This window comes from Anolis sagrei, chromosome 4, assembly GCF_037176765.1.
Source record: "Anolis sagrei isolate rAnoSag1 chromosome 4, rAnoSag1.mat, whole genome shotgun sequence".
NCBI classification, from domain to species: domain Eukaryota; kingdom Metazoa; phylum Chordata; class Lepidosauria; order Squamata; family Dactyloidae; genus Anolis; species Anolis sagrei.
In genome coordinates, this window is record NC_090024.1 from 31923846 (window position 1) to 31938490 (window position 14645).

General features: G+C 43.1%; 1 protein-coding gene across 1 annotated transcript; it reads right to left on the reverse strand.

Annotated features, from left to right (window-relative positions):
* Nucleotides 1-9062: 9062 nt before the first annotated feature.
* Nucleotides 9063-13062, reverse strand: KCNS2 (potassium voltage-gated channel modifier subfamily S member 2). The gene is made up of 2 exons (XM_060775652.2): nucleotides 12651-13062; nucleotides 9063-12079 (listed from the first exon to the last, which is right to left on the reverse strand). The coding sequence occupies exon 2, from the start codon at nucleotides 12030-12032 to the stop codon at nucleotides 10599-10601; it is 1434 nt and encodes a 477-aa protein (XP_060631635.1). The 5' UTR covers nucleotides 12033-12079; nucleotides 12651-13062; the 3' UTR covers nucleotides 9063-10598.
* Nucleotides 13063-14645: the final 1583 nt, after the last annotated feature.

Genomic DNA, 14645 nt, shown 5'->3' on the forward strand with positions numbered 1-14645 from the left:
GTAGTCAATTGGGTTTTAACTCTTGTTGTCTGTTGAGATGACCTCTATTTTTTGATTTCTAGCATTAGGCAGGAGATTGGAATACATGATATATACCAGGGGTCATCAAACTAAGGCCCAGGGGCCGGATGCAGCCCTCCAAGGTCATTTACTCAGCCCTCACTCAGGGTCAACCTAAGTCAACGACTCAAAAGCACACAACAACAACAACAATCCTATCTCATCTGCCAAAAGCAGGCCCACACTTCCCACTGAAATACTAATAATTTTATATTTGTTAAAATTGTTCTTCATTTTAATTATTGTATTGTTTTTAAGTGGCTTTTGCACTACAAATAAGATATGTGCAGTGTGCATAGGAATTCATTCATGTTTTTTTCAAATTATAATCCGGCCCTCCGACAGTTTGAGGGACTGTGACCTGGCCCTCTGTTTAAAAAATTTGAGGACCCTTGATATATACAATGCCCTATATCTACTCTTCTGTAAAAAGACTGCATGGTTAAGATATGGTAAACCACTTCATTATTGATTGCAAACTGAGGCCTTTAGATGTGATTGATTTCTTGTTTCTATTGATTCAGCAGCATCTCACTTTTGGTTGGAACTGAAGTCACGTCTGGTAAATTTCTGCATTCTCTCCATCTCCCCATGTACAACATGGCTTCAGGTTAAATATTGATGTAGCTCTGCCTATCTTCAACCATGTAGGGTTTTTACAAGAGCAGGGTTGCACAAGAGGATTCATCTTGAAAATTTAAGACTATACAGGAACCCATTGGGAATTACAATGCATTTACACTATTCCCTATTTTCATAACTTTAAACTGTTCTGATGCCTCATGAAGTTATGGTATATACGGTGATTGACACATCCTGTTTCGCTGTGTAAGTAGATGCCACTCCTGCGACAAAAGAACAAACAGGAAGCGTTACAAAGTGTTTGCCAGGATTTTCTTTAGCCTGCCAGGGTCAGTCCTCAAGCAAAGCTGTATAAGAACAGTTCAAGGGAAAAACACAGCTTTTTCAAACTGAAGTCGGTAGATACATACCAATGACAGAGTTTCAGCAATCTGCCCATTAATACCAGCCATCTTTGCTACCTTGACTGACCGAAGGCTGGCAGGGGAGAGATCTGTCCTTCGTCTCTGAGCTGGATTTCTTTACAGCAGTTCAATTAACACTCGGCCCCTTCCTTGTGCATGCTCAGATGGACCCCTCCCTTTGAGTCTTTTCCATACATTTACACAGTGCGCTTCTCCACCTCCTCTCCATAAACACCCCTTTTTCTTTAAATAAAACATACAGTAAGACTCTCAATTAACTGGAACTCAAGCAACCAGAACTCTCAGATAACTGGCAAAAAAGAAGAAATAATACTTTAAATTAAAATTAAAATACATGCATACAGTAGAAATGTGTGACCTTAAATTACGTTTGTTTTTGTCTTTATTTACTTTTAAATACTGTATAAACAGCAAACGCATTTCCCTTTACCCGGCAAAATGCATTTCCCTTTATGAACCACCACAAAGACTAAGATCTTCTGGGGAAGCCCTGCTCTTGGTCCCACCTCCGTCACAGGCGTGATTGGCAAGGATGAGAGAGAGGGCCTTCTCATCGATTGTCCCCCGGATATGGAACCCCCTCCCTGGAGAGATTAGATCAGTTCTCTCCCTCCTGTCATTCAGAAAGATGGCTGTGGGACAAAGCCTTTGGGACAGTGCAATAAGGCAATAATAGGAAACCCACTCCGCTGACCGGAGCCAGCATAGTGTTTTGATATGGTTTAAAACAATTGATTTTAAAGTAGATATAATTTGATTTTAGTGTTCCTGAGTCCCCTTCGGGGTGAGAATATATTTCAAATAAATAAATAAAAATATCAATATCAAGTCAATTCAGAGCTTATGCTATGGTATTATATGGGGTATGATATTAGTTAGGTCTATTTTTAATAGTAACTCTCAAGCAGTTACAAAGTGGAGTCTGTGATATGAGGGTGTGGAGAGGAGCAAATCACAGACCACCTACTGCAATGCAGTCTGAGCACATGCACAATGGAGGACCTTCTTGCAGTGACACCAGAGCCACTACAAGTGGTCAGCTTCTGGTCAAAGGTAATTTACTATAATGCCAAGTTTTTAACTTTGTGGGGGGTTTTTTTTGTCCATTATAACTGTATTCTCAATTTGCTACTGACATTTATTTATTTATTTCTCGTGTCAGGGCAGCCAGTCAAATATATTACATTTCTAACAGAACAAAGCAAACAAACAGAGAGAATACAAAACGTGTGAGTTTGGTAGTTGATTAAATGTCCTTTGACCAGTATCTGGCCACTTGGAGTGCCTCTGGGGCTACATGAGAAGACATGAGAGAAGCCTCCTCGCAGGATTGCAAGACATCTGGGCGTCCCCTGGGCAACGTCTTCGTAGACGGCTGATTCTCTCGATCCAGAAGCAACGAGCATGCAAGCAAGCATGCTACTGACATGATAAATAAATAAACACTCTCAAGCGACCAACAGCTACCATAAGTTACTGCAATGGATGACATCCCCTCTAGTGATGCAACTGCCAAGATTGACTTCAATGAGATATTTCCCTTCTGTTTATAGAAAGGCTACACAACCTTGTGAAATACGAAGTAAAAGAATAAACGGGCTCTTAGAGCTTTCACAGCATGATAGTCCCTACAGGCAGTTCCTGCAGATTTGGGATTAGCGAGAAAGGCAAGCCACTCAAAAGGTCTGATTGCCTGGCAAGCTTCAGTGTTGGTACCTCTTGCAAGAAGCGTGATAAGGAGGCATGGAGCTGACTTCTTAAATTGCTTGATCAATTCATCAGTGAAAGTCCACTGTTGGATCTTTAAAAAAAACTTAAATCTGCTGACAGATATAATTAACAGCTACTGCAATTAATGTTGACTCTAACTAAACCCAAGCAAATATTCATTACTTCATATCAAACTAGAAAATAATTCACAGGCTGTCAAATGGAATGGATGGCATGAAATTTTGCAGTGGCGCTCATTAATTTTGTATTAGAAATACCCGTTCCAGAGGTAAACCTTTCAACAAGAGGAGGTTGTTTAGTTGGAAATAATATCTTAATCCTCATTTTACCACTTAAATCCCTCTGCTTTTTTATATACCAACTAGCCGTCCCCTGCCAAGCATTGCTGTGGCCCACATGGGGTATCTGAGTGGGAGGTTTGGCCCAATTCTATCATTGGTGGGGTTCAGAATGCTCTGTAATTGTAGGTGAACTATAAATCCCAGCAACTACAACTCCCAAATGTCAATATTCTATTTTCCCCAAACTCCACCAGTGTTCACATTTGGGCATATTGAGTATTCCTGTAAAGTTTGGTCCAGATCCATCATTGTTTGAGTCCACAGTGATCTCTGGATGTAGGTGTACTACAACTCCAAAACCAAAGGACACTGCCCACCAAACCCTTCTGTTGGTCATGGGAGAACTGTATGCCAAATTTGGTTCAATTCCATAGTTGGTGGTGTTCAGAATGCACTTTGATTGTAGGTGAATTATAAATCCCAGCAACTACAACTCCCAAATGACAGAATCATTTTTTTGAGTGAAGGACATACATTGGATTGTTAGGTGTACTGTGTCCAAATTTGGTGTCAATTCGTCCAGTGGTTTTTGAGTTCTGTTAATGCCACAAACGAACATTACATTTTTATTTATATAAATAGTAACATCAAGGCAGGTTCTCTTTTGAAGTTAGATATGAGCTTTTCAAAAAGCTGGAGAGCAAATACACTCTGTGATTGCACTGTAATGGTATAACACAGGCATGGGCAAACTTGGGCCTTCCAGGTGTTTTAGACACCAACTCCCACAATTCCTAACAGCCTCAGGATTAAGCAGCTGAGGGGGGAAAGGAAAGGGCCTGAGGCTGTTAGGAATTGTGGGAGTTGGAGTCCTAAACACCTGGAAGGCCGAAGTTTGACCATTCCTGATATAGATGGATGATATAACAGGTAATGCAGGCCAGCAGTTTTCAGATGGAAACAGCAAAGTAAGGGCTTTATATTCATACATTTAATGGTTTGACCCTATAAACCTTTTTATGGAGATGGTGCTTTATGGGATTTGCATAATATGGTCTGAACAGCAGCATATTTGAACTGTTCTCTGAAAGGCATAGCTACATATTCTTAGGCCTCTTTCACCCAGCATTATTTACAACACCTAGATATGGTTTGAACCATCATGGCTCCATCCCACAGAATCCTGAGATTTGTAGTTTTGTGAAGAAAGCAACAGGAAACCCACCTCTGAACAAATCTTGTTTAGGTGCAAATGTCTTGAAGGCACCTGTCAACAAGGAACTTCAGATTTTCTGCCAGAGTTCTAGTTCCTCACCAAACTGCAAGGAGCCCCTAGTGGTGCAAAACCAAAAGATCAGTGGTTTGAATCCGGGGAGCAGAGTGAGCTCCTGTCTGTCAGCTCCAGCTTCTCATGCAGGGACATGAGAGAAGTCTCCCACAGGATGGTAAATCAGTTGGGCCTCCCCTGGGCAATGTCCTTGCAGACAGTCAATGCGCTCACACCAGAAGCAACTTGCAGTTTCTCAAGTTGCTCCTGACACAAACAAACAAACAAACCCCAAACTGCTAAACCCAGAAATGCATAGGATGTTGGTAGGACAATTAAAGAGTTTCTGTTAAGACAGAAAAAGGGGCACATAAAGACAAAGGAGGAGGAGAAAGTGGAGAATGGAGAAGTGGTATAAAAGTATTTATTGGAATTTCAGTGTGAAACTAGATTCTGGCCTCAATAGTCTCATGAGGGAGTTGGCTCTTGAGGCATGAATGTACATTACTTTCAAATCTAGTCAGCCTGTTGTGACAGAATCCACTGTAATAATCAATCCTTTTTGAAACACTGAGTAGATAGCCACATTTCTATCTCTTTTCTTTATAATATGTGGGTCCTCCAATACATCAGTGTAGAAAAAGTATTCATGAAAATTGCATTTGAATCTAATTCGATATCAACCTAATATATTTTAAACCAAGGAAAGGGGTGGCCCAAGGCCATTTCAGCAGCTCCCGAGGCTTGGATATTTTCACCTCAATGCCCACTTGGATCATTTGGGGACAATAAAAAGATTTAAAAGCAATGAAAAGAAGGAAGGTTGCAACGGGGCAAGGTGCTGGTGTGTATGTCCATCCAAGACCCTACAGAGCATCAAGGTGGCCTCCCAATTCCTAGCAAGTGCCCTCCTGTGGTTTAAACTGTGACTCCAGATGTTGGGAGCTTTGGGTCCAACCTATCTTCGAGACCACATCTCCTTCTATGAACCAGTGTTGGCCCTGAGATCTGCTGGGGAGGCTCTTCTTTCAGTCCCACCACCGTCCCAGGTGTGACTGGTTTGGATGAGAGAGAGGACCTTCTTGGTGGTCCCCAGCTCTGGAATACCCTCCCTAGATAGCTTAGATTAGCCTAACTCTCCAAACCTTCCCGTGCGGCACCTTGAGCCGCTCCGAGTCCCTTTGGGGAGATGGGGCGGGGTACAAATAAAGTTTTATCATTTATTATTTATTATATTGAGGAGTATTATTATTATTATTATTATTATTACTCTGAGGACTATTTATATGTTAAGGGCCCCCTGCTGGCACATTGGGTTAAACAACTGAGCTGCTGAACTTGCTGACCGAAAGGTCAATGGTTTGAATCCGGGGAGCGGGGTGAGCTCACACTGTTAGTCCTGGCTTCTGCCAACCTAGCAGTTCAAAAACATTCAAATGTGAGTAGATTCTGCAGGAAGGTAACAGCACTCCATGCAGTCATGCCGGCAACATGACCTTGGAGGTGTCTACGAATAATTGACACTCTTTGGCTTAGAAATGGAGATGAGAACCACACCTCAGAGTCAGACATGACTAGACTTAATGTCAGGAGAAACTTTTATCTCTACTATTTATATGTTGTATTTTTCATCTATGTATTGTGTTATGTTATGAGTGTATACCTGCTAATATGTATTTGCCATGCATACATGTTATTATCATATGTTCTCAAGTGTTTGGGTTTAATATCTCTTTCTTTGTGTACTATTTGAAATGTCCTTGTTGGGGTCAAAGAAGATTATAAATAGTATCAGGAATAAGTCAATAAAGCTGTAGCATCTGTACTGCGGATTTCCCTTCCTAGAGATAATCCATTAGACTCAGTCAACCAGAATCTTTAAATGTTTGGTAGCTACAATCATACACCCACATACCACTTACCTGTGACAGACTTGTATTTGCACAAGCTTTCTCCTGTGCAGCTTCCAGATTGTTGAGTGTGTTATCTGTCTCTCAGAATTACAATGGGTTTCCATTCTTACTGGTTTTAGGAAGGGGTGGCTCTTAAACTCCAGTTCTAAAACCTTGTTTCAATCAAAAGTGATTTCAGAAAGAATAAAATACATATGTAACTTCCTACAACTGCAGCCACAGAAGTACTTAATTTTGACTGCTTCATGTTTCATCAAATCAAGGATACTGAGGGTCAAACTGCACTTTCCACATAAATCGATGGCCCTTCTTTCCCTGACTACCATTCACTGTAAGGCAACTAGAGGGGTGGTGTCTGCAAAGAGCAGAGAGTGTGGTAGCTATTTATGTAGTTACATTTCTCTTTTCTTTAGTGAGGTCAGGATGATATGAATATCTCTTTACCTCACCACTTTATTCTCACAATAAACCTGTGAGATAGCTTGAGCTGAGGATGCATTTGCCCAAGATCATCCAGTATATTTTGCAGTTCGTTGTAGTTTAAAATCCAGATCTCCCTAGTGTGAGTCCAGAACCATAACCACTACACAACACTGATCCTCTAGCAGAGACTGTTTAGCCATTTCACCCCAATTCCCACCCATTTTGACTCAAATTCCACCACCTCTATGCGGTTTTACTTCCAAGAGGTTAAAAAAGAGGTCACAGCTCCATTTTCCATATTGATGAAAAAGCACTAAGACAGAAAACAATTTGGGGAGGGTTTAATTGCATTCTTCCTCCATACTTACTGTTCCTGTGAATGATAATCGAATGTAGTGGGAGTCATGTGTAGATCTATCCTTTGTTGTTGTTTATTCGTTCAGTCGCTTCCCACTCTTCAGCAGCCAGAGCTCCCTGTCAGCCGTCGCCACCCCCAGTGCCTTCAAAGTCCATCTTGCCCTTGGTCGGTCCCTCTTCCTTTTTCCTTCCATTTCCCCCAGCATCATTCTCTTCTCCAAACTTTCCTGTCTTCTCATGATGTGGCCAGAGTACATCACCTTTGTCTCTAATATCCTTCCCTCTATTGAGCAGTTGGGCATTTGTTCCTGGACTATGGACTGGTTGGATCTTCTTGCAGTCCAAGGCACTCTCAGAGGTTTCCTTCAACACTACAGTTCAAAAGCTTCTATCTTCATTTGCTCAGCCTTCCTTATGGTCCAGCTCTCACATCCATAGGTTACTATGGGGAATACAATTGCTTTAACTATACGGATCTTCGTTGCCAGTGTGATGTCTCTACACTATTTTGTCGAGATTGGTCATCACTCTCCTCTGAAGAAGTAAACTTCTTCTAATTTCCTGGCTGCAGTCTGTGTCTGCAGTAATCTTAGTGCCTAGAAATACAAAGTCTGTTGGTGCCTCCATGTTTTCTCCCTCTATTTTCCAGTTATTGATCAGTCTGGTTGCTATAATCTTGGGTTTTCTTATGTTTAACTGGAACCCAGCTTTTGCCCTTTCTTCTTTCACCTTGTTTAGAAGGCTACTCTTCACTTTCAGCCATCAAAGTGGTATCATCTGCATATTTAAGGTTGTTAATTTTTCATCCAATAATTTTAATTCCAGCCTTGGTTTTATCAAACCCCACACATTGTATGATGTGTTCTGCATATAGGTTGAATAGGTAGGGTGAGCCATACTCCTTTCCCAATCTTGAACCAGTCTGTGGTTCTGTGGTCTGTTCTCACTGTTGTTACTCAGTTGTTATACAGATTCCTCAGGAGATCTATCCTTGCTTACTAGTAAATCTATTTGAGTTAGTAGTCATTGGGCTGGTAGGATGTTTGTCATATTTGGCTTAAGAATGGAGCACCGTTTTTTATTCATACCTGGAAAGTGATAACTAATTCTTCATTTTGAGGCATCTTCAAATCAACTCTGACTTATAGTATCCCACATGGCTTCCCCTGGTGAGATTGATATTCTCATTAGCCATTTCCTTTCTCTCAGGCTAAAACAGTGTGACTTCCCCAAGTCATCTTTTGGGTTTCCACAGCCAAACAGGGATTTGAGTCAAACCACTGCACACACTGTCACCATGTAATCAGTTCTGCATGATAAAATTGGACATCATCCTGGAAATATGTATTACATCATTTTAATACATTTTTGACCAGTAGGCAGTTACCATTCATATCAATATCAATACATATTACTGTGTTTACCCACTGACTTTGGTGTATTTCTCTTCACTCATCAGCAGCAAGAGTTACCGTCTCATGTTGATGTCTTTAGTTCCGATGTATTTTTTGGTATATGTGTGTAAACTTCTAAATGTATGTGTAACTTCTAAATGAAGTTTACAGGAGATGTCTGTTTCTTGTGCCTGAGAATATTAGGCTTTGGGCACAATAACAGAAGAATCTGGTTCACAATAAACCTTTTAGAGAGAGGAAGTCCTAATGGATATCTCTCAGTTGCAAAGCAGAGAGATCCATCTCAAAATCGGTCATCACAGGCCCAGTGTAGTTTTTATCAATAACCCTCAGAAGGAAGAGAAATATGCCAATACCAAATGGTCTTGAAAATCAACCTTAGCATGCTTCATGTTTATCTTCCTATCAGTCTAAAGAAAGTTGTCAACATTCTGTCAAAGTCTTTTAATAATCTATCAGACTCTAAACCAGGCATGGGCAAACTTGGGCCCTCCAGGTGTTTTGGACTTCAACTCCCACCATTCCTAACAGCCTCAGGCCTCTTCCTTTTCCCCCTCAGCCACTTAAGCGGCTGAGGGGGAAAAGGAAAGGGCCTGAGGCTGTTAGGAATGGTGGGAGTTGAAGTCCAAACACCCAGAGGGCCTAAGTTTGCCCATGCCTGCTGTAAACCAAGGGTGGGAACTTGTATCTTCCAAATATTGTTGAACTATAATTTCCACCAGACTTCACATTAGCTATTCTGGATAGGGCTGGTGGTGGATGACGTCCAACCACAGTAAATGGCTGCATGTTCTCCACTCCTGTTCCAGGCCTAAGATGGCCAAGACACAGAAGCTGGTGCTCTTTGTGTGCAAGAACAGACTTGATCAGCAGAGGTTGGATGTAATTTCAGCAGGAAGTAGAGGGGACAGGCTTGAAAAGGCAACCTGGCCTTTACACTTCCTTCTACCCATGGTATCCACAGTTTGACAGACTTTTTGCTAAATTAAAAGTTTTACATAATCAGCACCAGTGTCATGAGAATAATTAAACTCAATCTTGGTTTCACGTGGATGGTTATGATAGCATTACTCATCATGAGGGTCAAGTCCTCAAGTGAAATTTTAGTTAGTGATACCAAGAAAGTTATTTGACATGGGGAGAGAATACAATTTTGAGTCTTTAGTTGCTTAGCAATTTCCACAATGAGAATGGAATTATGTTAACATGTCTCTAATTTCTGAAGTGATTTTGAATGCATGTGGTGTTCTGGAAATATTATTTTCAGTATTCATACAGGGACTTCCGAAACAAAATGTACATGTGACAAAGAAGCACAGCACCACCAGCACAATGTCACGAAGACAACAGGTAGAAAAAACCCAGTGGGTTGTTTCTATGTTGCTGGATGAAAATGCAGTCAAGTGGCAAATGATAACTAAAATGCATCTTCTTCAGTACTGCTGAGATACCTAGATTTGCACAACCTTTAGGTGGACTTTTTGCATGTAGTGATAATTCATGTACATCATGACTTTGGGGTTGATTCAGCATACAGTAGAGTCTCGCTTATCCAATCTTTGCTCATCCAATGTTGTGTATTATCCAATGCAGTCTGCCTCCTGCCATGATCCACTGCTGTTTCAATACATTGCGATGTTTTGGTGCTAAATCCATAAATACAGTAATTACTACAGAATGTTACAGTGTATTGAACTGCTTTTTCTATCTATTTGTTTTGGTGCTTAATTTGTAAAATCATAATGTAACTTGACGTTTAATAGGCGTTTCCTTAATCCCTCTTTATTAGCCAACATTTTCGCTTAGCCAACGTTCTGCTGACCCGTTTATGTTGAATAAGCGAGACTCTATTGTCCATTCCAAGTGCAGGCCAGCACAAGTTGTGTACATTTCAGAATGTATATTGTCATTCAGTCTTGGTGCACAACAAATAATTCACCACATGGCCAGTCTCACAAACATGAGCAATCGCTACCAAAAGATTTCAGCAAAAAGGGGATATCTCACGCTGAAAAAGAATGTTTACATGAATCATCCATCCCTTGGTGAATCACCAACAATATTAGATGCTGGGGTGAGAGAAACAACAAATATAAACACACCTCTTAGTTTTCCAGCATGCAAACTGGTCTTAGGACCAAGGATTAATGCAATGAATCATTGAGACTTAATTCACTGGGCGTGCTCCTGCTCATGTTTGTGAGACTGGCCATGAGGGATTTCACTTTGTAGGCATAATAGTCCCTTAAGTTGACCGAAGGAACCACTTTCATCCCATCCCCAAAATCACAACTCCTCATTGCACTTTCTAGCTGTTTTTGACGCCTATAAAAGTGAGAAAACTTGTTGAAGATTAGTGTGATCGGAAGGACTACGACCAGGATTCCAGCCAGGATGCAGGCCGAAGCTGTCAGTCTGCCTGCGGTGGTCACAGGGACAACATCCCCATAGCCAACTGTGGTCATGCTAACTGTAGCCCACCACCAGCAAGCCGGGATGGTCTCTAGGGCCCTGTTTTCTTCTTTTTCAATTGTGTAAGCCACTACAGAAAATATAGAGATTCCAACTGAGAGATACAGCAGGAGAAGCCCAACCTCTCTGTAGCTGTACTTGAGGGTGGCTCCCAGAGATCTAAGGCCTGTGGAGTGGCGGGCGAGTTTTAGGATGCGGAATATTCTCATCAGTCTCAGGACTTGCGCAACCCTACCCAAGTTGGCTAAAGTAGGGCTGCTTTCCACCACTAGATTAACAATTAAAGTGATATAAAACGGGAGGATGGACACCAGGTCAATCAGATTGAGGGCATGCTTAAAGAACTTCAAGAGGTTTGGGGCTACAGCAAACCTTGCTACCAACTCAAAGGTAAACCATGCAATACCAAAATGTTCCACAATTTCAAACCGAGGGTCTTCTTCCAAGTCCCCATTCTTGTTAACAATCTGAAAGTCTGAGAGGCTGTTGAGGCACATGGTTATGATGGATCCAAGAACCACCACGATGGAAAGGACACTGAAAATTCGGCTCAGAACAGAATAGCCAGGGTTATCTAAAGCTAGCCACAGCTGCCGCCTAATCTTCCCGAAAGGCTGGTTGTCAAACTTGGCGGCGTCATTGTAGAAAGCCAAGATCTCATCAAAGGAAGAGGTGGTGCTTTCTTGGTCGCTGTTATCTTCCCACTTTTCTTGGTCTGGTTCCATTTTCCTCCCATGGTAGCTGTAACTGCAGCAAGAGTCAATAAAAAATTCATTGATTCCCCAATATTCAATCTCCTGGCTGAAGGAAAAGACACAAAGCTCACCCATCACATGCAGCTTCCCGGTGTTATAGAAATGGAGCACATAAGGGAAAAGTTCAGGGTTCCTGTCAAAGTAGAACTCATTCTTGGTGTCATCGTAATCGTCACAAAGCTCTAAAATCGACTCTTTCGAATGGCAGCTCAGCAGTTTACCCAGCCTCGTTTCAGGAAACCTCAACAACGTGTTGGATCTCATCTTTTTCTTGAAGCCGCCAACATTGATGCTGATTTCATTGTCTTCCAAATCAGTCTCTGATAAATCCCTTAGGCTCAGCCTTGTCATGGTGAGCAACGCCTTCCAAATCTATATGGGGCACGGGGGGAGGAGACCTATGGAACGAGGAAAGGAGGCAGTCAGTGTTAACCAGGAGAGGGAAGAATCTACATCTTCCCTGGCAACACACGCACATTATAGTCTATCTGGACCCAATACAGTCATGCACATCGCTTTTTACACCCCTTTCATCTGCTACGCTGCCAGATCCCTTCTGGGAATTGTAACTATTGTTCTAAAGTAGACAGATCCACCAAAAAAAATGACAAAGGAACCCCTTGTATTTCCTTACCTTGCCTCATATTCCTTTCCCTCATCCCTTTGGCTGGAGCTGACACAATGCCACACATAGCGGTCGCCTGCCACAGCCCTCTCCTTCCACAACTGGAAATAGGGCATCCCAAAAGGCGGGGGGGGGAGAGGGGGGAGCACAGGTGGCATGCCAAGCCTGTGGCTCTGGCAGTGGCCAAGTATCCCTCTGCCCTTCCTTGCTACAGGTAGAAAGTCAGCCTCTCCCTCCGTCAGAACAAAGACCTTGCTGGAGCCTTCCCTTCCCGACGCCTGGATATCGACCCAAATAAGCCCCCCGGTATTGAGGACCCAAATAAGCCCCCCTTCACTGGTTACCTGGAGAGCCTCTCTTGCTGCTCCGACCCACTCGAGGAGCGTGAAACTTCCCCGAGCTGCTCAACAGCATCCTTGGGGCGGGGTCCTTTCCTCCCGGCTTGGAGAGGAAGCTTTCTCGCTGGGAAGAGCCGGTGGCGGTGGTCACACCCGGGGAGAAGGTGGCGATGCAGCCTCGGATTCTCCCCTCAAGACCTTTCCTGGCTCGGCAGGGCTCAGCCTACACCCTTGCCTGGGAGGTGAGCCTCATGGGCGCCCCAATCGAGCCGGCGATGGTGCTGAAGGGACAGCTCCTCTCCAGCCGCGCCTCCCCACGCTCAGCTCCAGGCGGATGCGGCAGACAGCGAGGCAAACACAGCAGTCATGGCGACCACCAGCAGCAGCCCCCCGCCCTGCCCAGGCAGGCAGGCAGGCAGGCAGGCAGGCAGCCCCTCCTCCTCGTCCTCGTCCTCTGCCGCCCCTCCTCCTTTGCCGCCCCCCAGGACGCCGCCGCCTGAGGCTCCCCCTCCAGCTGTTGCCCAGGGACACCTGAGGCTCTCAGCCTCCAACCTGCCCTTGGGGAAGAGAGGGCGGGGATATTTTTTGTTAAGATAGGTTAGGACAGTATCTCTCCACCTTCTCTTAATACAGTTCTTCATGTTGTGGTGACCCCCAACCATAACATTATTTTCATTGCTTCTTCATAACTGTAATTTTGCTACTGTTATGAACCGGCATGTAAATATGCGGGGTGTATTTTCATTCACTGAATCAAATTTGGCACAAATTTGAATACTGGGAGGGTTGGTGGGGGAGATTGATTTTGTCATTTGGGAGTTGTAGTTGCTGGGATTTATAGTTGACCTACAATCAAAGAGTATTCTGAACCTCACCAACGATGGAATTGAACCAAACTTGGGACACAGAACTCCCATGATCAACAGAAAATACTGGAAGGGTTTGGTGGGCATTGACCTTGAGTTTTGGAGTTGTAGTTCACCAACATCCAGAGAGCACTGTGGACTCAAACAATGATGGATCTGGACCAAACTTAGCAGGAATAACCCTCAATATGCCGAAATGTGAACACTGGTGGAGTTTGGGGGAAATAGACCTTGATATTTGGGAGTTGTAGTTGCTAGGATTTATAGTTAACCTACAATCAAAGAGCATTCTGAACTCCAGCAATGATGCAATTGGACCAAACTTGGCACACAGAACTCCCATGACCATACTGGAAGGGTTTGGTGGGCACTGACCTTGAGTTTTGAGTTGTAGTTCACCTACATTCAGAGAGCACTGTGGACTCAAACAATCATGGATCTGGACCAAACTTAACAGAATACTCCTCAATATGCCCAAATGTGAACACTGGTGGAGTTTGGGGAAAATAGACCTTGACATTTGGGAGTTGTAGTTGCTGGGATTTATAGTTAACCTACAATCAAAGAGTATTCTGAACCTCACCAACAATGGAATTGAACCAAATTTGGAACACAGAACTCCCATGAGCAACAGAAAATACTGGAAGGGTTTGGTGGGCATTGACTTTGAATTTTGGAGTTGTAGTTCACCTACATCCAGAAAGCACTGTGGACTCAAACAATCATGGATCTGGACCAAACTTGGCAGGAATAATCAATATGCCCAAAAGTGAACACTGGTGGAGTTTGGGGGAAATACACCTTGACATTTGGGAGTTGTAGTTGCTGGGATTTATAGTTCACCTACAATCAAAGAGCATTCTGAATTGCACAACAATAGAATTGGGCCAAACTTCCCACATAGAACCCCCATGAAAAATGGAAAATACTGTGTTTTCTAATGGTATTTGGTAACCTCTCTGACACCCCATCATAACCCCCCCCCCCAGGATCCTGACCCCCAGATTGAGAAACACTGAATTAACATAAAACCAACCTGGCACCAAATCCCCTACACACAGCCCACCCTACCCTCCCTTGCTACTCTCCCTCATCAGTGCAACAATCGGGCTCCATTCCAGGCACAGACCACCCT

Coding starts and splice junctions, on each gene's coding strand:
- KCNS2 (XM_060775652.2), bottom strand. CDS start 12,032: ATGACAAGGCTGAGCCTAAGGGATTTATCAGAGACTGATTTGGAAGAC.